The following is a 23,420-nucleotide window of genomic DNA, read 5'->3' as shown; positions in this document are numbered from 1 at the left end:
TCTATGTCTCTGTGTGATCAGGCAGGCCAGGGGCGGGGAGGTCGCCATGATTCTTGCGCGAGGCCGGGCGAGATCATAAGCGAAAGACAAAAAGGCCGAAAGGCGCATCATGCTGCCACATGACACACACCCCTATACAAAGGCTAGCCCTAGACACGGCAGGAGAAGCATCCATCTCTCGCTTCATCCCACGCCAACGACGACCCAGCTGCTAGCTAGCTCCTCCTCCAGTAGCCGGATCGGCGATCGATGGGTGGTCACGGCGACCACCATCACCACCACCAGGAAGTTGGAGTGCTCGTCGACGACGACGGCGACGACGAGGAGCTCGAGCACCAGGGGAGGGCCTGCGGTGGCGCCACGAGCGGAGGAGTGGTGGAGCAAGGGGTAGGGGATGGCGGCAGTGCTGGTCATCAAGACGCTGCGGGCATGGCGTTCGAGGCGAGCATCAGCAGCGTGGGGAGCGTGAGTGCAGCAACGACCATGGCGCCGCCCCAGATCCTCTGCTGGCCACCGCCGCCGCAACAGCAGCAGCTCCAGCAGCACCATAACCTCGGCGGTGGCCACCACCAGTCCCCGTTCTTCCCGCTCCTGCAGCCGCCGCCGCCGCCGCCGCCTCCCCCGCCGCAGCCGCCCTTCTTCGCCGACTTGTACGCGCGGCGCGCGCTCCAGCTCGCGTACGACCACCACCATTCGGGCGGCGGCGGCGGCCCGTCCACGTCGTCGGACCCGCTCGGCCTCTACATGGGGCACCCGCACCACCACCAGCAGCACGCCGGCCCAGGGATGATGATGATGATGCCCCCGCCCTTCGCGTCCTCGTCGTCGCCCTTCGGGGACTTCGTCGGGCGGATGACCGCGCAGGAGATCTTGGACGCCAAGGCGCTGGCCGCGTCCAAGAGCCACAGCGAGGCCGAGCGCAGGCGCCGCGAGCGCATCAACGCGCACCTCGCGCGCCTCCGCAGCCTCCTGCCCAACACAACCAAGGTAATCATGCATCGACGTCCTCTCAGCTCGGCTCAGCTCGATCGCCGTCGTCACTCACGACGTACGCGGGTCCAGTGATAATCGTCCACGGATGCAACGGATGCATGCATGCATGTGTCCGCGTGCGCGCGAACTCCATGCATTGCTAGCTGCTGGCTCTGTCTCCACCCGATAGATAGATAGCAGCTGCACAAGAGCACAGGTGTAGTATGTCTGTCTGACGTAGGAGACATGGGCAGGGAGGGAGCCGCCTAGTTGACGCGAAAAAGAGGGACCGGGAAGGGAACAAAAAGCTCGCGATGCGGGAGTTACTGGCTGCCGGCCTCTCCGAGGAGAGACAAACCCGCGAGCTCGTGTCAGTCAGTGGCTGGCGGCAAAGATAAACAAAAGGCTGGCCAGGTCCGGCCGGGTTACCGCGCCCAAGCAACACTCCCAAGGATATATCCGAGCAGCTAGCCTCTGATCCTCTGTAGAACCTGCATGCCACGCCACCCTGCCCTAACAAACAGGAGTATACTGTACTCCTCGTGCTGTACTGTTGGCTGTTGTTAGTGCACCACAAACCGTGGCTTTGACCCCCCAGGTAGGCGCGATAGCAGAACATGTATTAAAAGAATCGGGAGTGGCCATGGTTTGATGCCCCACTCGGGACCGAAAAGAGCGACGACGACATAGATAGATCGCTTCGCTTGTGGAAGCGTGCGTGCGAGCACCACTAGCAGAGCAACAGCGACACCAACCTATGCGTTTTGCACTAGTCCAAGTAGGAGGCGGCCGGTGGCGGTGGCGGTGAGTGAGTCCCACGCTCGGTCGGAAGCATGCATGCATATCATATGCCCCACGGCACGCATGGCTTCCTTTTGGCCTGCATGCGTACGTCCACCGCATACTTCCCCGGCCCTCTCATCATTCTGGCAACTACTAGTAGTGCATGCTGGCCCAGCCATCGATGGATCGTCTTTCTGTTTAGCTTAGTCTTGTTTTCCTTGCGATTTACTCCTCCTCCTCCTCCTCCTCCTCGGTCCTCATTGCGGTTTTCGGATCGATCATGCATGCATGTTGCAGACAGACAAGGCGTCGCTGCTGGCGGAGGTGATCCAGCACGTCAAGGAGCTGAAGCGGCAGACGTCGGAGATCACGGAGGAGGCGTGCCAGCTCCCCACCGAGTCCGACGAGCTCACCGTCGACGCGTCCAGCGACGAGGACGGCCGCCTCGTCGTGCGCGCGTCGCTCTGCTGCGACGACCGCGCCGACCTGCTGCCGGACCTCGTCCGCGCGCTCAAGGCGCTCCGCCTGCGCGCGCTCAAGGCCGAGATCACCACCCTCGGCGGCCGCGTCAAGAACGTCCTCCTCATCACCGCCGACGACAGCAGCGCCGCCGCCGGATGCCACGACGACGGGGGGGCGGCGGCGCCGGATGACGACGACGACGACCGGCAGGAGGAGGCGGCGCCCGTGTCCGTGTCGTCGCAGCAGCACACGGTCGCGTCCATCCACGAGGCCCTGCGCGCCGTCATGGAGCGCACGGCGGCGGCGTCGGCCGCCGAGGACTCGGGAGCGGCCGCCGCCGGGCTCAAGCGGCAGCGCACGACGAGCCTTTCGGCGATCCTAGAGAACAGCAGGTCCATCTAGAAGCTAATTAACATATATCCACGCACCACCACCACTTCCACTTGATGAGATGTGCAAAATTTAAAACGAAACAACAGTAGAACACAAACACCACAATCTCTCGATCAGATGAGTTGGTCATAATACCATATAATACCAACCATGCATGCAACTAGCTGGCGCTACTTACACGGATCCATGATAATGCATGTTTGCCCGTCGTTATCAGCATCCACTACTTTTTTTTTAAAAAAAAAGTTTATTCTCATTTATTTCTAGTCTTCCTCTCTTGTGCTGTGCATGTATTGATCTGATGAATCGGTAGTAGTGTGTGCCTCTGCATGCATATGGGTGGGATATCCTCGTCGTCAATCAAACACAGCGATTCGTTTTTCTTCTTTCTCTTAATTACCAGCAAATAAATTAAATCGTCAGTTCGATCTTTGGACGTAGCAGAAGCTTGCAGTTGCAGGCAGCTATAATTGAGAGCATTGAGTACGTACTACGTAGCATGGCTTCGTAACTAGATTAGCTGCTGGTTACGATCGAAGTCATGTATAACTATAATTTATTTATAGTTCCTTTCTTGACATTAGCATTAGCGCTGGTTATTAGTCATGTACTACGTCCTACAATGTAGAAGCTGCGGTTCAATTCGGATATTCGGTAGTCAAGACATATTTCGTAGGAGTGAATGATATTATACTACATACTGCCACTCTCGATTTCCCAGCAAACGACAGGCACATGGCAACACCATCCATCTTCGTTCAGAATGGAAACTCTCCACTTCGACGTAGGTCTCTGCTGACTTGGCGCCGTCCCTTATTATACTGAGGCCATTGAGTAGTATATGAAGCTGCACACTTCAGTCATGAATCTAAGGCCATCCCCAATGCTGGGGCTCATATATACTTTTCAAGGGACACGAAAAATATTTTGTATTTCATTGATGAATGGAATAGCACATGCATGCGCTGTTACTTATATTGCTTCTTCTTCATAGGCAATGAATCCAAGAGGCAAAACATGTGTCTGATACAATGTATGTATGGTTTCATCTATATAGTTTATTGCCCGTTAGCAGAATCAATAGGCAAAACGAAGTAGATCAACCAAAAAAAAATCCTTCGATGCGAAGGGAAGAACCACGGCACTAGCCAGACGAAACTTTCACTGTAAATGGAGTGTTTACAGAACGCCGTCCTTAGCACTACAACAGCTACAGTCATTTTCGGCGGCTTCTGGCCGCCAAAAAAAACTGGCCGAAAATAAAGCTTTATTTTCGGCGGCCAGGGGCCGGCCGCCGAAAATAGCTTATTTTCGGCGGCTGGCTTCCTGGCCGCCGAAAATAACAGATTATTTTCGGCGGCCAGTCAGTCGGCCGCCAGAAATAACAACTGCCGAAAATAAAATAGCTATTTTCGGCGGCCAGAGGGGCCGCCGAAAATTACTAATTTCAGAGCAAAAAAAATTGAAAAAAATGCGAAAAATAACAGAATTTCATACAAAATTCATACAATAACAGAAATTCCATACAATCACAGAAAATTCATACTTGAGTTCACAACCTAAAACTTGAGTCCATACAAATATAAAGTCCACAAATAGTCCATACAAACATAAAGTCCACAAAATAGTTCATTACAACACAGTGCGACACAAAGCTAACGTAATCACACATTGGGGTCGTTGGGGTCGTTGGAGTTGTGTCCACTACCTCCAGAAGCCAATAACTGGTCGACGAAGTCGTGTAACGGGGTTGGATCCTAAAAAAAAGATGACATTAATAACGGCATTGGTTACATGTATAACGACTATTCAAACAAATTGTTTCTCAAACTAACCTCTCCTGCATAAGCTCCCTCCCCTGCATAAGCTCCCTCCCCTACATAAGCTCCTGGTGCTGGTATGACCGGTGGTGGCGTGTTGTGGCCCATGACCCCGGATCCCTACAAAATCAAGTTTAGTAAAGATTTGACAATTAGGTTGATACAAACGACAAGTCTTAACTAAATTGAATAACCTGAGGTGGAGGTGGAGGTGGCGGAGCATGTAATCCCCACTGAGGCATCGGCGGCTGAAATTGAGGGAAAACAAATGGTTGCTGCTGTGCCTGCTGTGGAAACCAAGACTGTTGCAAATATAATATATTAGTTATAGAACCAATATCGAGCGTGTTGAGAATAAATAAGACACTCACGTTCATTGCTTGTTGCGCCTGTGCGTTGTAAGCAGCCATGTACTCTGATTGCTGTTGGAGAAATGCCATTTGTTGTTGCCGCATCTCTTCACGAAACTTTTCTTGCTGCTCCCTCATAGCTTCCTCCATGCTAGATACAGAGCGGCGACTACGGCTGCTACTACCACAGCCCGCCTGCGACGAAGAGCCGCCACGAGAACGCAACTCCGTCGAATCGATAACACCGGTAAACATAGAATATCTTTAAGAACAAGAAAATTAGCTATTCGGTCGTAGTTTCAATATTATTGAAAACAATTCACAAGTTCATACCGTCCATGCGCCTTGCCGCCAAGTGAATGCACAACCTCAGCGTCGATGGTAGGCGCTCCTCGCCAATCGTAGTCTTCTCCATACTTCTTAACCATCTCCTGCCCGTATGTCTCCTGCAATACAATATGAAGGTTCAGCACACATGTAATTTATAGCTATATGGGAAGAAAACATTAATCATAACAACAACTAACCATACGCTCAACGGCCGCTTGACTACACAGCTCATCGGAGATTTCACTGTTTTTCGCTCGATGCCCTCTCCTATAAACATCGATTGGGCTCGGGACAACTCCAGTTTGAGCCTCCTGCAAATATATGAGTTCAATCCTGTTTCATTTCTGAGTAAAACAGAATACTACATACTCACCATTCGCTTAGCCAACCGAATGTGTCCATCAGCCCCATAGGTATGGTTGACTACCACCTCATCATCGTCCTCGTCCTGCTGATGGCGCTGTCTATGTCGATTTCTGTTTGACTTCTCAATCCACTCGGGCGAAGCCCATATCTCACACAAAGCCTTGTAAGCCTGCGGCCGGTGTTCCATCCATGGAAGAGTTACCTGCATATAAAGCGTTAGCTCAAAATTACATTCACATCTGAATGAGCTGTTAAATTAGATTTTTACCTCCATGTACTGGTCTACAGTCAAGTAGACATCTGAATATTGTCGAAAGTTGTTGATAGAATGACCTCGGCGCTTCATGTACGCGTTCACAACCTGTAGACGAGCATTGGAAAATGCATCCCTGCACACCTTTTTCGCATTTTTCTCTAATACTCGGTCTGCATGCTCTTGAGCCTCAGGTTCCACACGATAGCGTCTCTGTCCAACATCGAAAATAAAATTAGTTCAAAAACAACTAATAAATGTTAGGTTGAAACAACTAATAAATGTTAGTTCGAAAAAAATTACCCAAAAGTCGTGCTTGACGGCGCCTTGAGCTGTTCCATATGTAGCATGTGGAGCCAGTGCGAAGTGCGACCAGCTAGTGCAAGGAACCACCACACCTTTCGGGTCGGTGACAATTCCTGGGTTATGTAGACGACAGAGGTTACCTAAGACTTGATTAACCTGTCTATGGTGACCTCGACCGTCAAATGACGTGTCTTCCCATTGGCTGCATGACAAAAAACAAGAAAATCATGTCATATATATAGTGTAAAATAAACAAATAAGTAAGAACAAAGTGGCCAAACGTGAGTACCTATCACCAACCGGAATGATCAGTACTCGAGCTTCAGATTGTGCAGGCGCCGACGGAGGTAGGACAAAGTGGCCCTTCCGAGTGCCCCTTCGTCGAACGACAGGAGCCTCGGTGGTATCGTCATCCGCCTCAGCATCTAAGCCCTCATGGGTCTGCTCGTCCTCCTCGTCATCCTCCTCATGGGCCTGCTCGTCCTCGTCCTCCTCCTCATGGTGTTGCACCTCCTCCTCGTCGTCCTCCTCTTCCTATGCACATGAAATAGAGACACGTAAAAATTTACATAAACATTTACATAAGATCATTTATATAAGTGACTGACAAATAAGATTAATTACATAAACATTTACATCGGTAGTCCGTTGTAGAGCGATAGGTGTATCACGTAGTTCTAGCCGAGCGTGTCTCAGCAACGCCTCCTGTCTGCTCTGGCTAGAAGAACTCCCTTGGAAAAGGGAACGTGCACCAGGGAGTATCCTGCTAGCCGCATTAAGAAACCCCCTAGCAGTGCGCTTTGGTTTATTCCTACCACTCATCCTGTTCAATAGAAAAACATTAAATGTATTAGCTCCATAAAATTAAGTGAACTAACAAAAAATCAAATAATACATAACATAATATGAAATTTTGCATTACACATCAAAATTCATCAGAATCACGATCAAGGAGTCTTCTTCGATCCAAAGCTCGCAATGTGGCTTTTTTGTTCCTTGGATTTCGTTTTCGTTTCGGTGCAACACACTCATCAGTAGTGACATCGTTACGGTCTCCGACTAGTGAGTTCAGTGCAACACCCTCATCGATAGTAAAAGTAGTTGGCAATTCTTCTTCTTGATAAACATCATCGGCCTGTTCGTCTTCGAATTGATAACCAGCAGTGCAAGGAGTATGTAAACGTTCCCTAGGGTTCACCTTATGAACTACCCACCATGCTTCAAACTTCGGATTTGGGTACGACATATAGTAGACCTGCTCGCACTGGTGTGCAAGGATAAAATTATCATGGCCTCGAAGTCGTTCCTTGTGCTTTACTTCAGTTATACCATATTGACTTTGTCTAATCCCATTAGTGCTGTCAAACCAATCACATAGAAAGAATACTAATTTCAAAGGTTTGTTCCCTGCAAAATTAAACTCTAGGATGTTTTGAATGATGCCATAATAATTAGTTTCTCTGCCGAGTGCATCGAGTGCCCTAGTCAGAACTCCAGTGTTACGTGTGGCTGCACGAGGCCGAGACTTTTCAAATTGGTCTGAACGAAAACGAAAGCCATTCACATCGTATCGACCAAATGTTCTGCAAGTGACCGTCCCATAAGATAGTTGTCTCAAGTCCTCGTGTATGTTAGGAGTCTTTGTGCACTGCAAATAATATACAGTTAAAATGACTACCTCGCGTAAAAGGCTAAATGACATGAAAGTAAGGAATATAGAGAGTTTACATGCTCGCGAAACCAGTCAACAAAATTAGGTCTGCCTTGCCTCCCATGTCGTCGCATAGTATCTAGTTGTTTGCTTGTAGGCTGATGGGAATAAGTCCAATTTTCCTCGTCGAACTTACTGTACGACAAATAAGTAATTAAATATGGCTCCTTTGGTAAAGAAATTAAGGGGTAAAATAAAGACTTACATGAAATATGGCTCCATCTCTTCCATATTAGAGTACATGTATAGCAATGCGGACATTCTTTCATCCATGCTAAGGTGGTAGAACGTGCCCTTACTAGTACTTGTGCCTCTCCATTGGAAAATGTTGAGATCACTGACAGGAGGTTCCTCATCGACATTGTATCGCATGGTAGCAGCATAGACATTATGTTCCTCTGCGAAATACACACTCGTGAAGTATGAAACCTCCTTTAGCAAAAAAGCTTCAGCGATGCATCCTTCTACTCTAGCCTTATTTCGAACCATGCCTCGCAGGTTTTTGAGTGCACGTTCAATGTGATACATCCACCTATATTGTACAGGTCCACCAACCTTTGCCTCATATGGAATGTGAATAAGTAGATGCTCCATCGGATTGAAGAATCCAGGTGGGAATATTTTTTCTAGCTTGCATAACAACACTGGTATTTGTTTCTCCAACTTCTCCATCATATTTTTACTTATTTCTTTGGCACAGATCTGCCTGTAGAAATAACTTAGCTCAGCTATTGCTTGCCACATGGCGTCGGGCATATAACCACGAAACATGACAGGGATAATCCTCTCCATTAATATATGGAAGTCATGGCTCTTTAACCCAGTTAGTTTTCCCGTTTTCAAATTCACAGCTCTTTTCAAGCCCGCAGCATAACCATCGGGAAATTTAATTTTTTTCATCCATCTCATTACCTCGATCTTGTCTTTAGAGGTAAGACAGAACAAGGCACGGGGCGGCCTACCGTTGTCATTGAGCACTTGGGTTGGTCGGTCACAAAGCATTGCTAGATCTCTTCGAGCTTTCAGATTGTCCTTTGTTTTGTCAAAATGCATGCAGGTGTGTATGAGGGCTTCAGCAACATTACTTTCTTGGTGCATGACATCAATGTTGTGCACAAGAATCAATGACGACATATAAGGGAGCTCCCAGAGACCACATATATGTGTCCAGTTGTGGTCCACTCCGAATCCTTCGTACTTGTCCCCCTTTTCATTTAGGACAAGGTTGTTCAGCTGAGCATATATTTCTGCCGCGTTAAGACGTTTAGGCGGACCTTTGGTGACCACAGTGTTCTTTATAAAGTTTTTCTTATCGCTCCTAAAGGGGTGTTTCCTGGGCAACCAGCGTCGATGACAATCGAAGTAAGTGATCTTTCCACCATGAGCAAGACGGAAGCAATCTGTATCTGAACCGCAATATGGACATGTCAATCTACCATGTGTACTCCAACCGGTAAAAATAGCATACGCCATGAAGTCATGCACCGACCACAAATACGCAACTCGAAGTTTGAATATCTGTTTTGTAAAAACATCGTATGCTTCAACACCTTTCCAAAGCTCCTTCAACTCTTCAATCAAGGGTTTTAACATGACATTGAGGTTCTTTCCAGGATAGTCTGGGCCAGGAATGATTAAGCAAAGAAATATAAATTCATATTTCATACAAAGAGAAGGTGGAAGGTTGTATGGAATAACAAAGACGGGCCAACATGAGTATGATGATGCCATTTGACCAAAAGGTGTGAAGCCATCGGTCGCGAGGCCAATTCGAACATTCCTCGGATCAGCTGCAAACTCGGGATCAAACGTATCGAGAGCCTTCCATGCATCCCCATCTGAAGGGTGCACGATTAGGTCATCGTTATCACGGACACCTTCTTTGTGCCATCGCATGTGCATAGCGGTTTTTTTAGATAGAAACATCCGTTTCACTCGAGGAGTTAGTGGCAAGTAGCGGAGCTGCTTATGTGCAACATCTGTCATCACCTTCTCACCCTCATCATTAACAACTTCCACAAATCTAGATTGTCCACATTTCAGACATTTTTTCTCTTCCGCATGCTCCTTCATGAAAAGCATACAATTATTTTTGCACGCATCAATCTTCTCATAATCCATACCGAGACCTTTGATAATTGTCTTTGATTGGTACATGTCTTTAGGCAACTTATTGGGCTTTGGGAGCACATCTCCTAATAACTTTAAAATCTCATTGTAACAATTGTTCGAGAAAAAGTACTTGGACTTAATGGACATGAGCCGAGTCACAAAAGCGAGTATACTCACATCTGTGTGTTCATGCAACGGCTCTTCAGAGTCTTTTAGTAGTTTAAAAAATCTGGAAACCTCTGGTGTAGCAGGATCCTCGGAGCTTAGGTTGAATTCTGGACGTAGCGAATCTAGCATCTCATGCATCGCATCATCGCCAGCCCAATCATTGTTCTCCTCCTCTTCTACATTCCTGTTGGGTCCTACCTCACCATGATGTTCCCACACCTCATATCCGGGCATAAATCCAAACTGACAAAGATCTAGGCTAACTCTTTCCTTATTAAGAAATATACTGTTTTCGTGACGCCTACAAGGGCATCTAACAGTGCCGGTTAAGGATAAGGCGAATACGTGGTCCACAAAATCTTTGGTCTTGGCTATCCATTCATCAGAATGACGTCCATTTCTACTCCAGCCATTGTACATCCATGCACGATCTTCAGTCATGCCTGAGACTATTAAACGGAACAATATCGTGAAAAAAAATTCAACTTCGTCAAGAGTATCGGTCCTACATGTATGTACGACATGGATAGGTTCTAAACCCACATGAACCTAGCAGGACCCAAAATAATTTGGCAGCATAACTTCGCTGCCACTAAATAATATTACTTCTATACAAAACAATCAAATCAAACTAAGTACCACATACAATAATTATGCAACTATTATACGTACCAATATAATATACTATTAAAGCTAATAATATAATAGTAATCAAACAATAATACGAAAATAAAAAATAAAATACTTGCATGCTAATAATATACTATTAAAACTAATAATATAATAGTAATCAAATTAAACAATATAAAATACTATAACATACTTGCATTCTAATAATATAATTGCATACTAATAATATAATAGTAATCAAATTAAACAAAATTACAAACAGTAATCAAACAAACATAATTACAAATATATAATAATTTCGGCGGCATCTAAATAACAGCCGTCGAAAATAAGAAATAAAATACTAAAAAAATTACCTCTCCGACGGGGCGGTGGCGGCTCGAAGCGCGGCGGCGGCGGCTCTGCTCGGGGCGCGGCGGGTGGCCGGCGACCGGCGGCAGGGGCGGGGCGTGGCCGGCCGGGGGCGCAGGGACGGAAGCTCGGCGCGGCGGCGGCTCTGCTCGGCGCGGCGGCGGCTCTGCTCGGCGCGGCGGCGGCTCTGCTCGCGGCACGGCGGCGGCGGCCGAGGCCGGGCTTCCCGGCGGCCGGCGGCAGGGGCGGGGGGTGGCCGGGCGGCCGCGCAGGGGACGGCAGGGAGCGGCGGCGCGGGCGGACAGAGCGGCGGCGCGGGAGAGGCCAGGGGAAGAGAGAAAGAAAGAGAAGAAGAAGGGGCTGACCGTTTTTTTAAAGTTTAATTTTCGGCGGCTAACCCTGGCCGCCGAAAATAAGCACTAATTTTCGGCGGCCTTGTCAGAAGCCGCCGAAAATTACGCAATTTTCGGCGGCTGTGTCAGAAGCCGCCGAAAATTACTCTATTTTCGGCGGCTGTGTCAGACCGCCGAAAATAGTCCGCAATTTTCGGCGGCTACCCTCTGGCCGCCGAAAATTACGGTGGCCGCCGAAAGTGATGCGTACTGCTGTTGTGTAGACGGCGGCTTACAAGATGATTATGATGATGGTGCAACAGAAAACGTAATTAGGGTCAATAATATATACCACGGGGGGCTCCGCCTCCCGCACCCCCTGGCGTGCGGGGCTGCTAGCCGATGGGCTCGCCCCTTATCCAGAATTTGGATCACAAACTCGACAATCTCCACCTTGAGACAAATTTCATCTTGTAGCCATGATTTGTAGACAACTTTCTGAATGATAGAAGGAACAAACTGCTGGTGCCAACCGCTAGGGCTAAGCAATTATACCAACTAAGTTCGAGCAAAGTTCAAACTTAGCTCTAGGAACAAGTTTAGTCATCATATCAGCTGGATTGAAATGTGTACTAATCTTGGATACCCTCAATTTACCTTCAGCAACTATTTCCCGGATATAATGATACTTAATATCAATGTGTTTTGTCCTCTCATGAAACATCTAATCCTTTATAAGGCAAATAGCACTATGACTGTCATAGAACAATGTGATGGAAGATGTATCTCCACAAAACTCAGCATGTAGACCTTTCAACCAAATGGCCTCTTTGCTAGCATCACAAGCTGCAATATATTCTGCCTCTGTAGTAGACAAAGCAACTGTGGGCTATAAACAAGCCCTCTAACTGACTGCACATCCACCAACTGTGAATACATAACATGTCATTGATCTTCCCTTGTCTAAATCTGCTCCAAACCAACGTATCCAACAAGTCTCTCTTTGACCTTGCCAAACTGCAAACAAGCATTAGACGTACCACACAAGTACTTGAAAATCCACTTAACAGCTTCCCGATGTGTTTTACCAGAATTAGCCATGTATCTGCTAACCAAACTCATACCATATGACAAATCAGGATGTGAGCAAACCATAGCATACATCAAAGAACCAACAACACTAGAATAAGACACCTTTGACATGTACTTTAAATCTTCATCTTTGGCTGGACATTGAGTAGATGACAACTTGAAGTGAGGAGCAATGGGAGTACTTACTGGATTAGAATCATGCATATTGAAATGACGCAAAAGTTTCTGAATATAACTACACTGACTGAGGAAGAGCAAACCAGATTTACTGTCTCTCCCAATCTTCACATGCCAAGAATCTTTCTAGCGGCTCCAAGGTCCTTCATCTCAAACTCACTAGTTAATTGTGCCTTTGAGGTATCGATCTCTTACTTGCTCTTGGCGGCAATAAACATGTCATCAACATATAACAACAAATAGATAAGTGAACCATCAACAAATTTAACATAGACACAACTATCATATTGGGACCTTTTAAAGCCGTTAGAAATCATAAATGAATCAAAACTCTTGTACCACTGCCTCGGAGACTACTTTAAACCATAAAGGACTTCAATTTGCAAACAAAATTCTCCTTACCAGGAACAGTAAAACCCTCAGGCTGATCCATGTAAATTTCTTCCTTCAACTCTCCATGTAAGAAACAGTCTTCACATCTAACTGTTCAAGCTCAAGATATTGCCTATCAACAATACTAAAAAGTATGAATAGAGCTATGGTTTACAACTAGCAGAGAGAAAACATCATTATAACCAATTCATGGTATTTGACTGAAACCTTTTGCAACTAACATTGCCTTAAATCTTGTAGGCTCACTTGGAGATGAACCATCCTTTCTTTTGAAGATCCATTTGCAACGAACGATCTTCTTTTCTTTAGGCAAGCGAACAATGTGCCATGTACCATTCTTCTCAAGTGACTGCATCTCTTCTTGCATAGCAAACACCCATTTTGTCACGATCATTGGAAACCATTGTATCATTATAAGTGGACTCTGTACTGCAGTCAACATCCTCTGCACAACTCGGAGCAAAAGCAATGCTGCATTCTCCAATCAATCTTTTTTAGAGGTCTGATATCTCTTTTGGCGCTCTCAACTACAACAGACTGTTGTGGTTGCTGCACAACAGGAGAAGAATGCTCAGTAGACAAAGAATCATCGATGATGGGTTAAATATCATGAACCTGTGGATCCGGAATAACAGCATCCTGAAATATATGGTCATCCATATCTAAGTTCTCCACCTGAAGACTTATTTTATGTGGACCTGACTGTTGAGCATTAGATGAATGGTTAGCATAATACATTTCAGATTCATTAAAGACAACACTTCTACTCAACATGGTCTCCTTAGTTTCGCTCGCCAACTTAGCCCCTTATCCAGATTTTGGATCACAAACTCAACATAGCCACATCATACAAAATAATGACAACATTTCATTTAATAAGACCTATACTATTAGTCACAGACACATAGACGGTCACATACCTGCACACCCCACCGCCCCTAGCTATGAGCACATGCACACATATCTTATTCCTAAGAGTATTTCTAAAAAAATACCACTGAAAATTAAAGAAAGGAAGCATAAATGTAGCTGAATCGATTCATGATTCGCTTCTTTAATTTGGCTGTTTTTTGCCCGGTTTTCTGATTTCTGGAACCGAAGACTGCGCCGTGCTATTTCGGACGTTGAATGACGCAACCTGTAGTAGTACGCTCGTGCCTGCGGTGTGACACTGCCTCTTGTAGTCTCGTGCGTGGACCACCTAGGTAGTAGAGTACTAGAGTGGAAGGTGTTATATGTACGGATCAGGTGATGTCCGAATTCAGGGGGCTATCTTGTAATTAATGGAATCCGCTATATATATTTAGCTGTCCGAACAGGTGAGCTACCTCATTCCGTTCCTTATTAACAAAAGATACATCAAAAGACCGGAAATCCCTGATTCGTTCCCTAATTTCTTGCCATAAATAAACCTGCAATAGCACACCGCCTTCCCTCTTCCGACCGGAGCATAATAGTCACCAGGGTGCATCAGTTATCAACCTCCAAAATCACTTGCTCCATACCAACAACAAGCATTTGGGCCAACACCACACCATCACGAACAGCTAACTAAAGCCTCACTAGTTAGCACATCAGCAGGGAGGTGTGTGTATATAAGTAAGCTTGGTATAGTGGCGGACTGGCGGTGGCCCTGCCGTTGAGAGGTGCATGTGTAGGGTGTAGCCACTTAACAACTTGCTACGGAACAGGAAACAAGATTTACACGACTGCCTCACATGAATTTGCTACGGTGCATTGCCACACACAATGGCGCAGGAATGTACTACGAGAAACGTTTTTTTTATATAGGCAGCTACTGTAGCTTTGCTTCAAGACCTGCCCAAATGACCACAATGTCCGTGTGATTGTGATCCTGTCCCGGTAAGATGCGGGCCGAAACTTCCACAGCCAATTACACGCGGAGCTAGACGCGCAAACGAACGCCAGAGGATGGCATCCACTCTCTCAGTGCCCGTTGCTGCTTCTCCTCCTGCTGGCGACGGCGTCCTCACAGGCCCTCAACGTCGGCGACCTGCTCGGGAGTCGGGACAGCACCTTCGGTACGAACAGAGTCTGAACTTCTGTGAGTGCTCTTGTTCCAACCACCATGCATGGACAGGGTTGTAGCCGGACGTGCGAATCACATCGTCACTGCCAAATCTGCCGTTTTCCTGGGCTCTGTTTGGGGGGTTCAAGTTCAACAGTTCAGCTGTTCTTCTGGGAAGCAAAACTGAACAGTCGGGGTCGCTTTTCCGAGTTCCATTTCCGAGTTTCAGCCGAGTACTCACCTCACCGGCAAAAGGCACTGATGATGCGCTTGCTTTTTCCTTCCCTGTCGGCTGAAAATGCAAGTCCCGCCGCTGCTGAGGTACGGGAAATACTGCGGGGTGCGGCTGCCCCGGCGAGACGCCCTCGACGCCTGCTGCTCCATGGTACTAGGAAAGGAACACACGTAGTTGTTGCAAGCAGAGCAACGAAGCCGCACGCGATGGATTTGAAGGTCATGGACAGCCGGACCACCGTGGCATGTGCTCATGAGGCTGCCTTCAGTTTATGCATAATTGCATATATACACTGCATTATCGATATATTAGCAGTAGTAGTAGTACTGTATTTGATTGCTGGGGGTGCGAGCGGAGTGGTAAAGGTTGTAAAAACGTTACTGTACGGGTCCTTTAGTAATTAAGGTCCTTCCGGCAGGGTTTATTTGTGGCGGCCTGAGTTGAGATGCAGGCCTGACACCAAGCGCGAGGTGGAGGCGGCCTTTAGGGCATGTACAGTGGAGAGACACCAAAACGGTTCTCCAAACACAGGAGACAACTAAGAGACTCTATTGTACAATGGAGTGTCTATAAACGTAGTCTATTAATAAATACAGAATTAAATGTATTTGTATAGCATCAGATCGATAGAACAGACGACAAATTCGTACAGTGGGAAGTGAGGCGTCTGTTGTTACTTGGTTTACGAGCCAGAGGCGTCTCTTCACGGAGAGACGGCTCTAAGATTATTTTGCAAATAACCCCCTAAAACACCTTAAGAGCCCCCACATTAAACACCACTGTACATGCCCTTATGGCTAGCCAGCGGCGACACATGAGGGAGCAGCGCTAGCGCTTGCGGTCGTCGGAGCCGAGCTAAAGCGAGGGCGAGGAATTCCCCTGGGAGGTTGACAGTGATCCTGTGCGATGTAGAACTTGAAACAAAATTCATATGGAGAACATATGTCTCTAGTGAGAGAAGGTTTTCGCAAAATGTACACAAGCCAAAACTGTTTGAGCCAGCGGTATTTTTTGGCTTCACCATTCTAATAGAAATAAAGAAAACGCTTTCGAGATAAAGCTATTTTTTTTAAAAAAAATACCATTTGTTACAGCCTCATAAAAAATAACGAAGCTAGAGAATTCTCAAGTTTGATGCCAAGACTGTCCACGAGCTCGATGTTGTCGTCATAGGACAGGTCGCAGCCGGCCACAGGGACACGACGGGCGTCGAAGAGCTATGGATTTGACGAGTTTTTTTATTCAAAAATCAATCTAGAAGCTATTTTTCCAAATGATTTTTAATGGCTTTCGTTCCTGCTTTGACAAAGCTAAAGCCATTTTTTTTTTTAAAAAAGTGAAAGCAGGTAAGGGGGGACTTTAGTAGCATTGGACTGAATACAACAAGATTAGGTCATTAATAACCCAATTTCCGTGTTGTACAGTGTCAATTGCAACTCTTGAACTAGATGTTGTACACTGATTTTGTACCGTACTCACGACTTATGGCCCGCTTCCTAGTGATGATGACGTCTTTATCAGTGAGTTGCACATTCTTAACTAGGCCTCCAAGTTGAACAAATTTTACCGTTTGTTGTACAATATCCAATTTCCAAAGACCTCTCGACTAGCTTTGATTCAGCAATTGAGACTTGGTGTAGAGGTTTTTGCGCCAAGCTTAGGGGTAAAGGTTAGGAGCAATGCCAATTGGTGCACGACCTATACCTGAGCTATCTGATCTGTGGTCCGGGGCAATAATCCATGTAACTCCATATAATTTCTATCTGAACCAGATTAAAATAGCTAAGTTAAAAAGAAGATAAAAGATTAGTAGTCTCGGCCCGAGGTACGAGAAACTTCTAGATCCATCCCTGATGACCATCCAATTGTGGGTCCTGTCATCCATGATTAAAGTTCAGAAGGGGCTGCACTACCGGAATACGACTCTTTGTCGAGTGCCAAATAATTTGTCGATCGTTTTTTTCGACACTCGGCAAAGAAGTTCTTTACCGAGTGTCTAACAAAAAACACTCGGCAAAGAGTTTCTTTGTCGAGTGTTTTATTTTTGACACTCGGCAAAGAGCAATGTATGCAACAACTAGATTCATATGACAAGTCCATTTTTATACCATATTCCAAATGCAATGGTTTAGAGAAATCAAGGGTTTAGGTGCCCAAATTAATAACTAGATAGAAAGTGCACATATGATGTAGACAAATTCTTGAACGCTAGGGCCCCTCACCTCACCCAGATGCCTTCAAGGCAGGAAGACCCTGGGCAGCACATCCTCGATGCCACATGACAGCCTCGAGCAGGACAATCCTAAGAGCAATGCCTCTAGGAGTGACGATCATGTGTGACTCTAACCTGATTGGTCACACAACACCTGCTAGTCAAGATAAGGATCTTGTACATCATATTTAATATGATGGATGCTATTGCAATCAAAGGACACAATTGCGGCCATGCCTGTGGCGTAGGACCTATCGTGACGAGGACATCGCTCCCGTACAAATAATGCATGGACCGACAACACGGGCACGTGCACGACAACTAAATCTTCAGGTTCGTTCTAACCTAGTCAATTGTGTTTTAGATCTTACAGATGGTGTCATGGATGTTTTGATGATTAAGAACCGTAGGGAGGACCAGCAAGGACTTGGAAAAGGCCAAGATGTCAAGGAGGAGAAGTTAGGATGTTCACAACAACAGAAAGCTAAGTCCGACTCAATTTCGTCTCCACCTCGGAGTCTAGGACCAGTCAGCAATAAAATGGACGCCCAAGATGCATCTGAACTCTGATTAGGTTGGGCTTTATATGAATGGAAAGCTAAGGAGATAAGCCTTCCAACTCAACTAGAACCAACTTAAAATTCATCCGGAGTAGGGCAAGCTCAGGACAAAGCCTCTCGAAGGCCCCTGGGGTACAGCCACATTCAATGCGCGTATCGACCCCGTGCAGGGTTGCAGGAGTACAGTGGCAACAGGATCGCGGTTTTGTCAAAAATTCACCAACCATGATTACACATGTGTCACTGTACACGAACGCCGTCTGCCAGCCCTTGACGGGACATGTAATACGACAGGGGCGTGGACCAGCCCTCGGGCACAAACTCTATCTCGCCCGATGCAGAGCTCACCTTCGAGACGACCTCCGCCTCGCCCGAGCCCAGCCTCGGCTACCTGCTCCCCCGTGAATCCTACAGAAGGCCATTCAATCAAACTGTGGCACACATCATTGAATCTCAGGATGGGCTCGGTCACGACCTCGGGCGGACTTCCACCTCGCCCGAGCCTGGTTATTCCCTCGATATCTGTGACGGAGGACGCTCGCAACATCATCAGATACAGTGGAGCTGACGCGTCCCTTAAGAAGCTTTTTCTCATACTAAGCACTGTGTCAACCACTACAAACAAAGAATAGGATAAACATCGACTTAATCACTCTATAGATTGGCTTCGTAAATCTGTTATATTCCTTGTTGTGTTCAAGGTCATGTGTCGACCGCAGACGTGCTAGCTCGCACGGGTGTATGATCCATATATCTTCCGACATCAACACCTTTTTGGTGACCCAATATACTAGTAAGATATCAACGGTGATAGATCTAAAGAGGGGTAGGATCACATCGGTCCCTTCATTCCTAAGAACATCAATCACCCGACATCGAATGAAGAGCTCATTGATGAGCTTTGTCAAAAGTTTCAAGCCAAGCTTGATGTTGTTATGAAGGATTTTTTTAGAAAGAGTTGTATTGTAAACCAATGGTACAAGGTGACCCAATTTTTGTGAGCTTAAGTTTGCTGAAATCGTTGCTTCTACATCTATATCTACATATACTACACCACCAAAGGTAAATGTTGATAAATAGGTAACTAATCCTTATCCCATTATGCCAATTAAGATATTGTATGATCCAAAAGTTGTTCCCAATAATAAGAATACAAACATTGTCGATAAGATTGTGGCACGCCTAGAGAAATTAGAGGGTAGACAAATGATTATGTTGATCTATCGATTCAAGAATCTGCTCTTGAGCAACCTCAATATGGCAATGCCATATAATTATTACGGAAAGCAAGGGCTTTATACAACAACTAACAAAACCAAATTGGCTTCTTCGACATTTGAAACTCATAAGGCCAATTTAGGTGTAGCTAGCACATCTATGCCAACCACTATTACTCCTAATCTGGATCAAAATCCATGGACCAATTTTGGAAGAACAAAAAATCAAGCTTCAACGGGGTGTTAATATGTTTCTCTCTAACCCATCGAGAACTCCAAATCAAAATCAATTGCTTAATAACATATCTCCATAGTCAATTTCAATGAAGCTTGGCTGCTTGGGGTATGATCACACAGACTAAAAAATGGGGGCCTAGGAGTGGTAAGATTAGAGACTCACAACAAAGCCCTGCTTCTGAAGTTTTTGCACAAGTTTTTCAACAATCATGATATTCCCTGGGTACACCTGATTTGGAATAACTATTACAGGGCAGACAGGCTCCCTGGTTGCTCAAAAATTGGCTCCTTTTGGTGGAAAAGCTTGCTTACTCTGGTCCAAGATTACAAGGGTCTGGCTGCCCCAACTATTGGGGATGGAAGAACCATTCTTTTCTGGGAAGATATGTGGAATAGGGGCACCCCGGCTCATCAATATCCTGAATTATTTTCCTTTGCTTGCAACAGCAAAATTACCGTCAAAGAAGCTATCCAAAAGGAACAACTTATTGAAATCTTTCAGCTACCTCTGTCGGTACAAGCATATGATCAATTTATTGAATTAAACGCAACCTGGGGCCAAATCATGGTGGCCAACACAAATGATGCTTGGAAACTCATTTGGGGAGCCGATAATTTTTCTACAAAGAAAACTTATAGACATTTGATGGGTCAGGCTCAGGTTCATCAGATCTTCATATTGCTTTGGAAAAATAAGTGTCAACCAAAACATAAGGTGTTTTTTTGGCTCTGGCTAAAGAACAGACTCAATACTAGGGATTTGCTGAAGAGGAAAAACATGAATCTAGAATCTTACACTTGCGAGAATTGCATCTGGCAAAAGGAGGAAACCCTTTATCATCTTTTTCTCAAATGTAATTTCGCAAAGGCTTGTTGGAACTCTATTGGTATAACACCCCCAAGAATTGCTAATCCTGTGGACGCTGCAGTAAATCTAATGCAGCAGCTCAACGTTCTCTTCTCTATGGAAATTGTCATTCTCATGACCTGGAGCATTTGGAAATGTCGTAATGCCTGGCTTTTTCAGGATAAGGACCCAACTGTGCAACATTGTAAAAATGAGTTTGCAAAAGAATTACATCTGGTCATGCTTAGAGCTAAAGGACGTTTTGATTCGACAATCCCCGAATGGCTTCAGCAGTGGCAGTAGATCTCGTCAATTTTCACCTTTTTTGTAATTTTGTAATTTGTAATTTACTTTTCATGTATGCTTCTAACTCTGTCGTTTTAAAATTTTAATAAAATTTCAGTAGGGCTCGCCCCTCCTGTCCTATCAAAAAAAATGAAGCTTTGCTTAATCACAAACAGGCAGCTCCTGGCCGGCCGGCCACGGCCAGCCACCAGAAAGATTGGTGGCCAGACACTGACTGACCTGTACATACATACATATCCACGATCCATCCGTGGATCTTATTCCCCCCAAACGCCGCGGGCCGCCGGGGAAAATCGCGTGCGGAAGTGTCAACGAACTGACCGTCCGATGACGTTCGCCGTCGACGAAGAAGAAGAACAAGAAGGATATCGGAAGAGCAGGTAAGAAGCGAAGTAGTGGAAGTCTGAATGGGATTAATTTCTTCTCCCTTCACTTTGTCTTCAGTATTCAGTTTTATATTGCTAATGTCTTACAAGCCAACTTGGCCCAATACGACCACCAGCCCATACTAGTTCACCCATTCAGCTCCTGAAACTCGCGGATTCGGCCTTCTAATTCTACGGCCCATTCCTTGAACGCCAGCCCCCTCTTTCTCTTTCCCGGCATTCTCGTTCTTCTGCTCTTGCTGCGTCAGTCTCCTGACAGGAAGCTTTGCTGTTAGCAGCCGCGTGAACGAGGCACGGATAAAAAAAAAAGACGACGGGATCGTGACGATCGAAGGTGTCTTGCTTCGCTTGGCTGCTGATGATTGTGATGCCCCGTCCCGTCCCGTCCTGCTCCGATGCATGCTGCGTGGTTTGTTCTGGGCAGACAGACTGCATGCATTTGCAGTTGGATCCCGGGTGCGTGCGGACTGCGGACAACAAGGCAGAGTGGCGCAACAGACAGCCGCACAGGTGTTGGACACGATCAGCTCCTCGGAGTCACTGTTCCTCTTGGGTACGTGTACGTGCCATCTATAGAAAGGATTCCGTTTGGAGTCTGGTCGCCTGCTGAGAGAATGTTAAGCGGAGCCCCATGCATGCAAGCAAAGATGGTGTGTGCACTCTACTACGTCGCCTGGGAAGGAGGACAAGAGGTACAGGGAGAGCACTGCACTGCACTGCCGAAATGGTTCTCTGTCTTCGAGTATGGGACAGCGTTTATTCGTCTGGAATTCGGCGAAAAGGAGGAGGAGGAGGTGGTGGTGGACTGCATCGGAGTCGGAGGCATATGGTTCCTCCTTTTTCCCGTCATTAGCAGGCATACTAAGCCTTTTCTCCTCTTTTTTTTTGTTCCGCTTTGCGCTCCAGCTCCACAGCTTCTTCTTTTGGATTTGCCTTTTGGCTGCCCCCCGTGCCTTTCCTCCATGGGCTGGTGCCAGTTTTGGCTCGTACATAACCAGAGCCAGAACCAGACTGTCGTTGTAGTTGCAGGGCAATGGGGCCTGCTGCACTACTGAAGAATGTTGCTCCTAAGCTAGCTAGGCTGATTCCCACAAACGAACCTGTCCTACCTTCTAGTGCAGTTTTTCATTTTTATTTTTATTCTCGCGAAGAACATTCTCTTTCACATCCTAATTACGTATTTTTTTCATATTGTTGACACCTTTTTAGAGGCGTCAATCACTTCAAAAGAACCAGCGGCGGTACTCTCTGGTCAGGCGCGGACAGTCCGCGGCACAGGGCCGGACGGTCCGCGGCCTGGCGCGAGGCGGCGGTACTTTCTGGTCAGGTGCGGACAGTCCGTGGCACAGGGCCGGACGGTCCGCGACCTGGTGCAGGAGCTCGGGTTCCCTGCCTGACGGCCGGACGGTCCGCGCCCTAGGCCCGGACGGTCCGCGCGTGCGTAGGGGCGGCGGAAGATCGCCGGCGGCACCTGGATCTCGCTCCCGGGAGGGACCCCGTCGGGGAGGAGAGATCCTAGGAGTTGTTTAGGCTCGGGCAGGCCGACCTAGACTCCTCTAATCGACGTAGAGTCGAAGAGAAGCGAGAGTTTGGAGATCGAGAGGCTAAACCTAAACTAGACTAGAACTACTCCTAGGATAAAATACGAAATATAAGTTGTATTGATTCGATTGTTGATGATCACAAATCGGCCGTAGACCTCTCTATTTATAGAGGAGGGGGCTGGACCCTTTACACAACTGATTCCGAGCTAATTCCGCGAATATAGCTAACAACCGTAGCACAAAACTCGGAACCCTAATCTGTTCTGCGCACGCGCGGACCGTCTGGCCCACAGGCGCGGACTGTCCGGACCGCGGACCATCCGGCCTCAGGGCCGGACCGTCCGCTGGCTCATTTCAGTACCAAACATATGCCCCCCTGCCTTTTGGTGGAGCTGGGCAAGCCAAAAGCATCTTAACTCGATGTGATCACATCGGTTTTCTTAAGCATCTTGCCACATACTAGGATGGTACTGCTTGAGAAAACGCTCATTCAAAGCTTTGGGTAAATCCTTGCCTTGTAATGTTTGTAGTAAATAGGCGTTACCAGATACTACATGTTTTACTTTATAAGGACCCTCCCAGCTTGGCGACCATTTTCTAAACTTTCAGTCTTTATTCCTTAGAGGTAGGATGGTCTTTCACACCAGGTCTCCTACTTGAAATGACTTTGCTTTGACCTTCTTATTATAGGCCCTGGCTACCATAATCTTGTCCTTTTCTATTGCTCCCAAAGCTATCATCCTCTTGTCGGTCACCTCATCAATATTATCCATCATTGCATCGTAATAATCAGTGAGAGTTAGATCATTTTGTCTGGCGAACCTGACAGCATTCAAACTTATTTCC

General features: G+C 46.6%; 1 protein-coding gene across 1 annotated transcript; it reads left to right on the top strand.

The window, feature by feature from the left end:
• Positions 1–200: 200 nt before the first annotated feature.
• On the top strand, positions 201–3,579 carry LOC103639337 (transcription factor bHLH30). Its single transcript, NM_001395057.1, has 2 exons — positions 201–987; positions 2,053–3,579. Exons 1-2 carry the CDS (start codon positions 250–252, stop codon positions 2,617–2,619), a joined length of 1,305 nt encoding a protein of 434 aa, NP_001381986.1. The 5' UTR covers positions 201–249; the 3' UTR covers positions 2,620–3,579.
• The last annotated feature ends 19,841 nt before the right edge of the window (positions 3,580–23,420 follow it).

The sequence above is a fragment of the Zea mays genome, chromosome 9, assembly GCF_902167145.1.
Source record: "Zea mays cultivar B73 chromosome 9, Zm-B73-REFERENCE-NAM-5.0, whole genome shotgun sequence".
Lineage (NCBI taxonomy): Eukaryota > Viridiplantae > Streptophyta > Magnoliopsida > Poales > Poaceae > Zea > Zea mays.
This window is presented reverse-complemented; position numbering and strand designations above follow the sequence as displayed.

Coding starts and splice junctions, on each gene's coding strand:
- LOC103639337 (NM_001395057.1), top strand. CDS start 250: ATGGGTGGTCACGGCGACCACCATCACCACCACCAGGAAGTTGGAGTG. Junction 988..2,052: donor TCCTGCCCAACACAACCAAG/GTAATCATGCAT, acceptor TGCATGTTGCAG/ACAGACAAGGCGTCGCTGCT.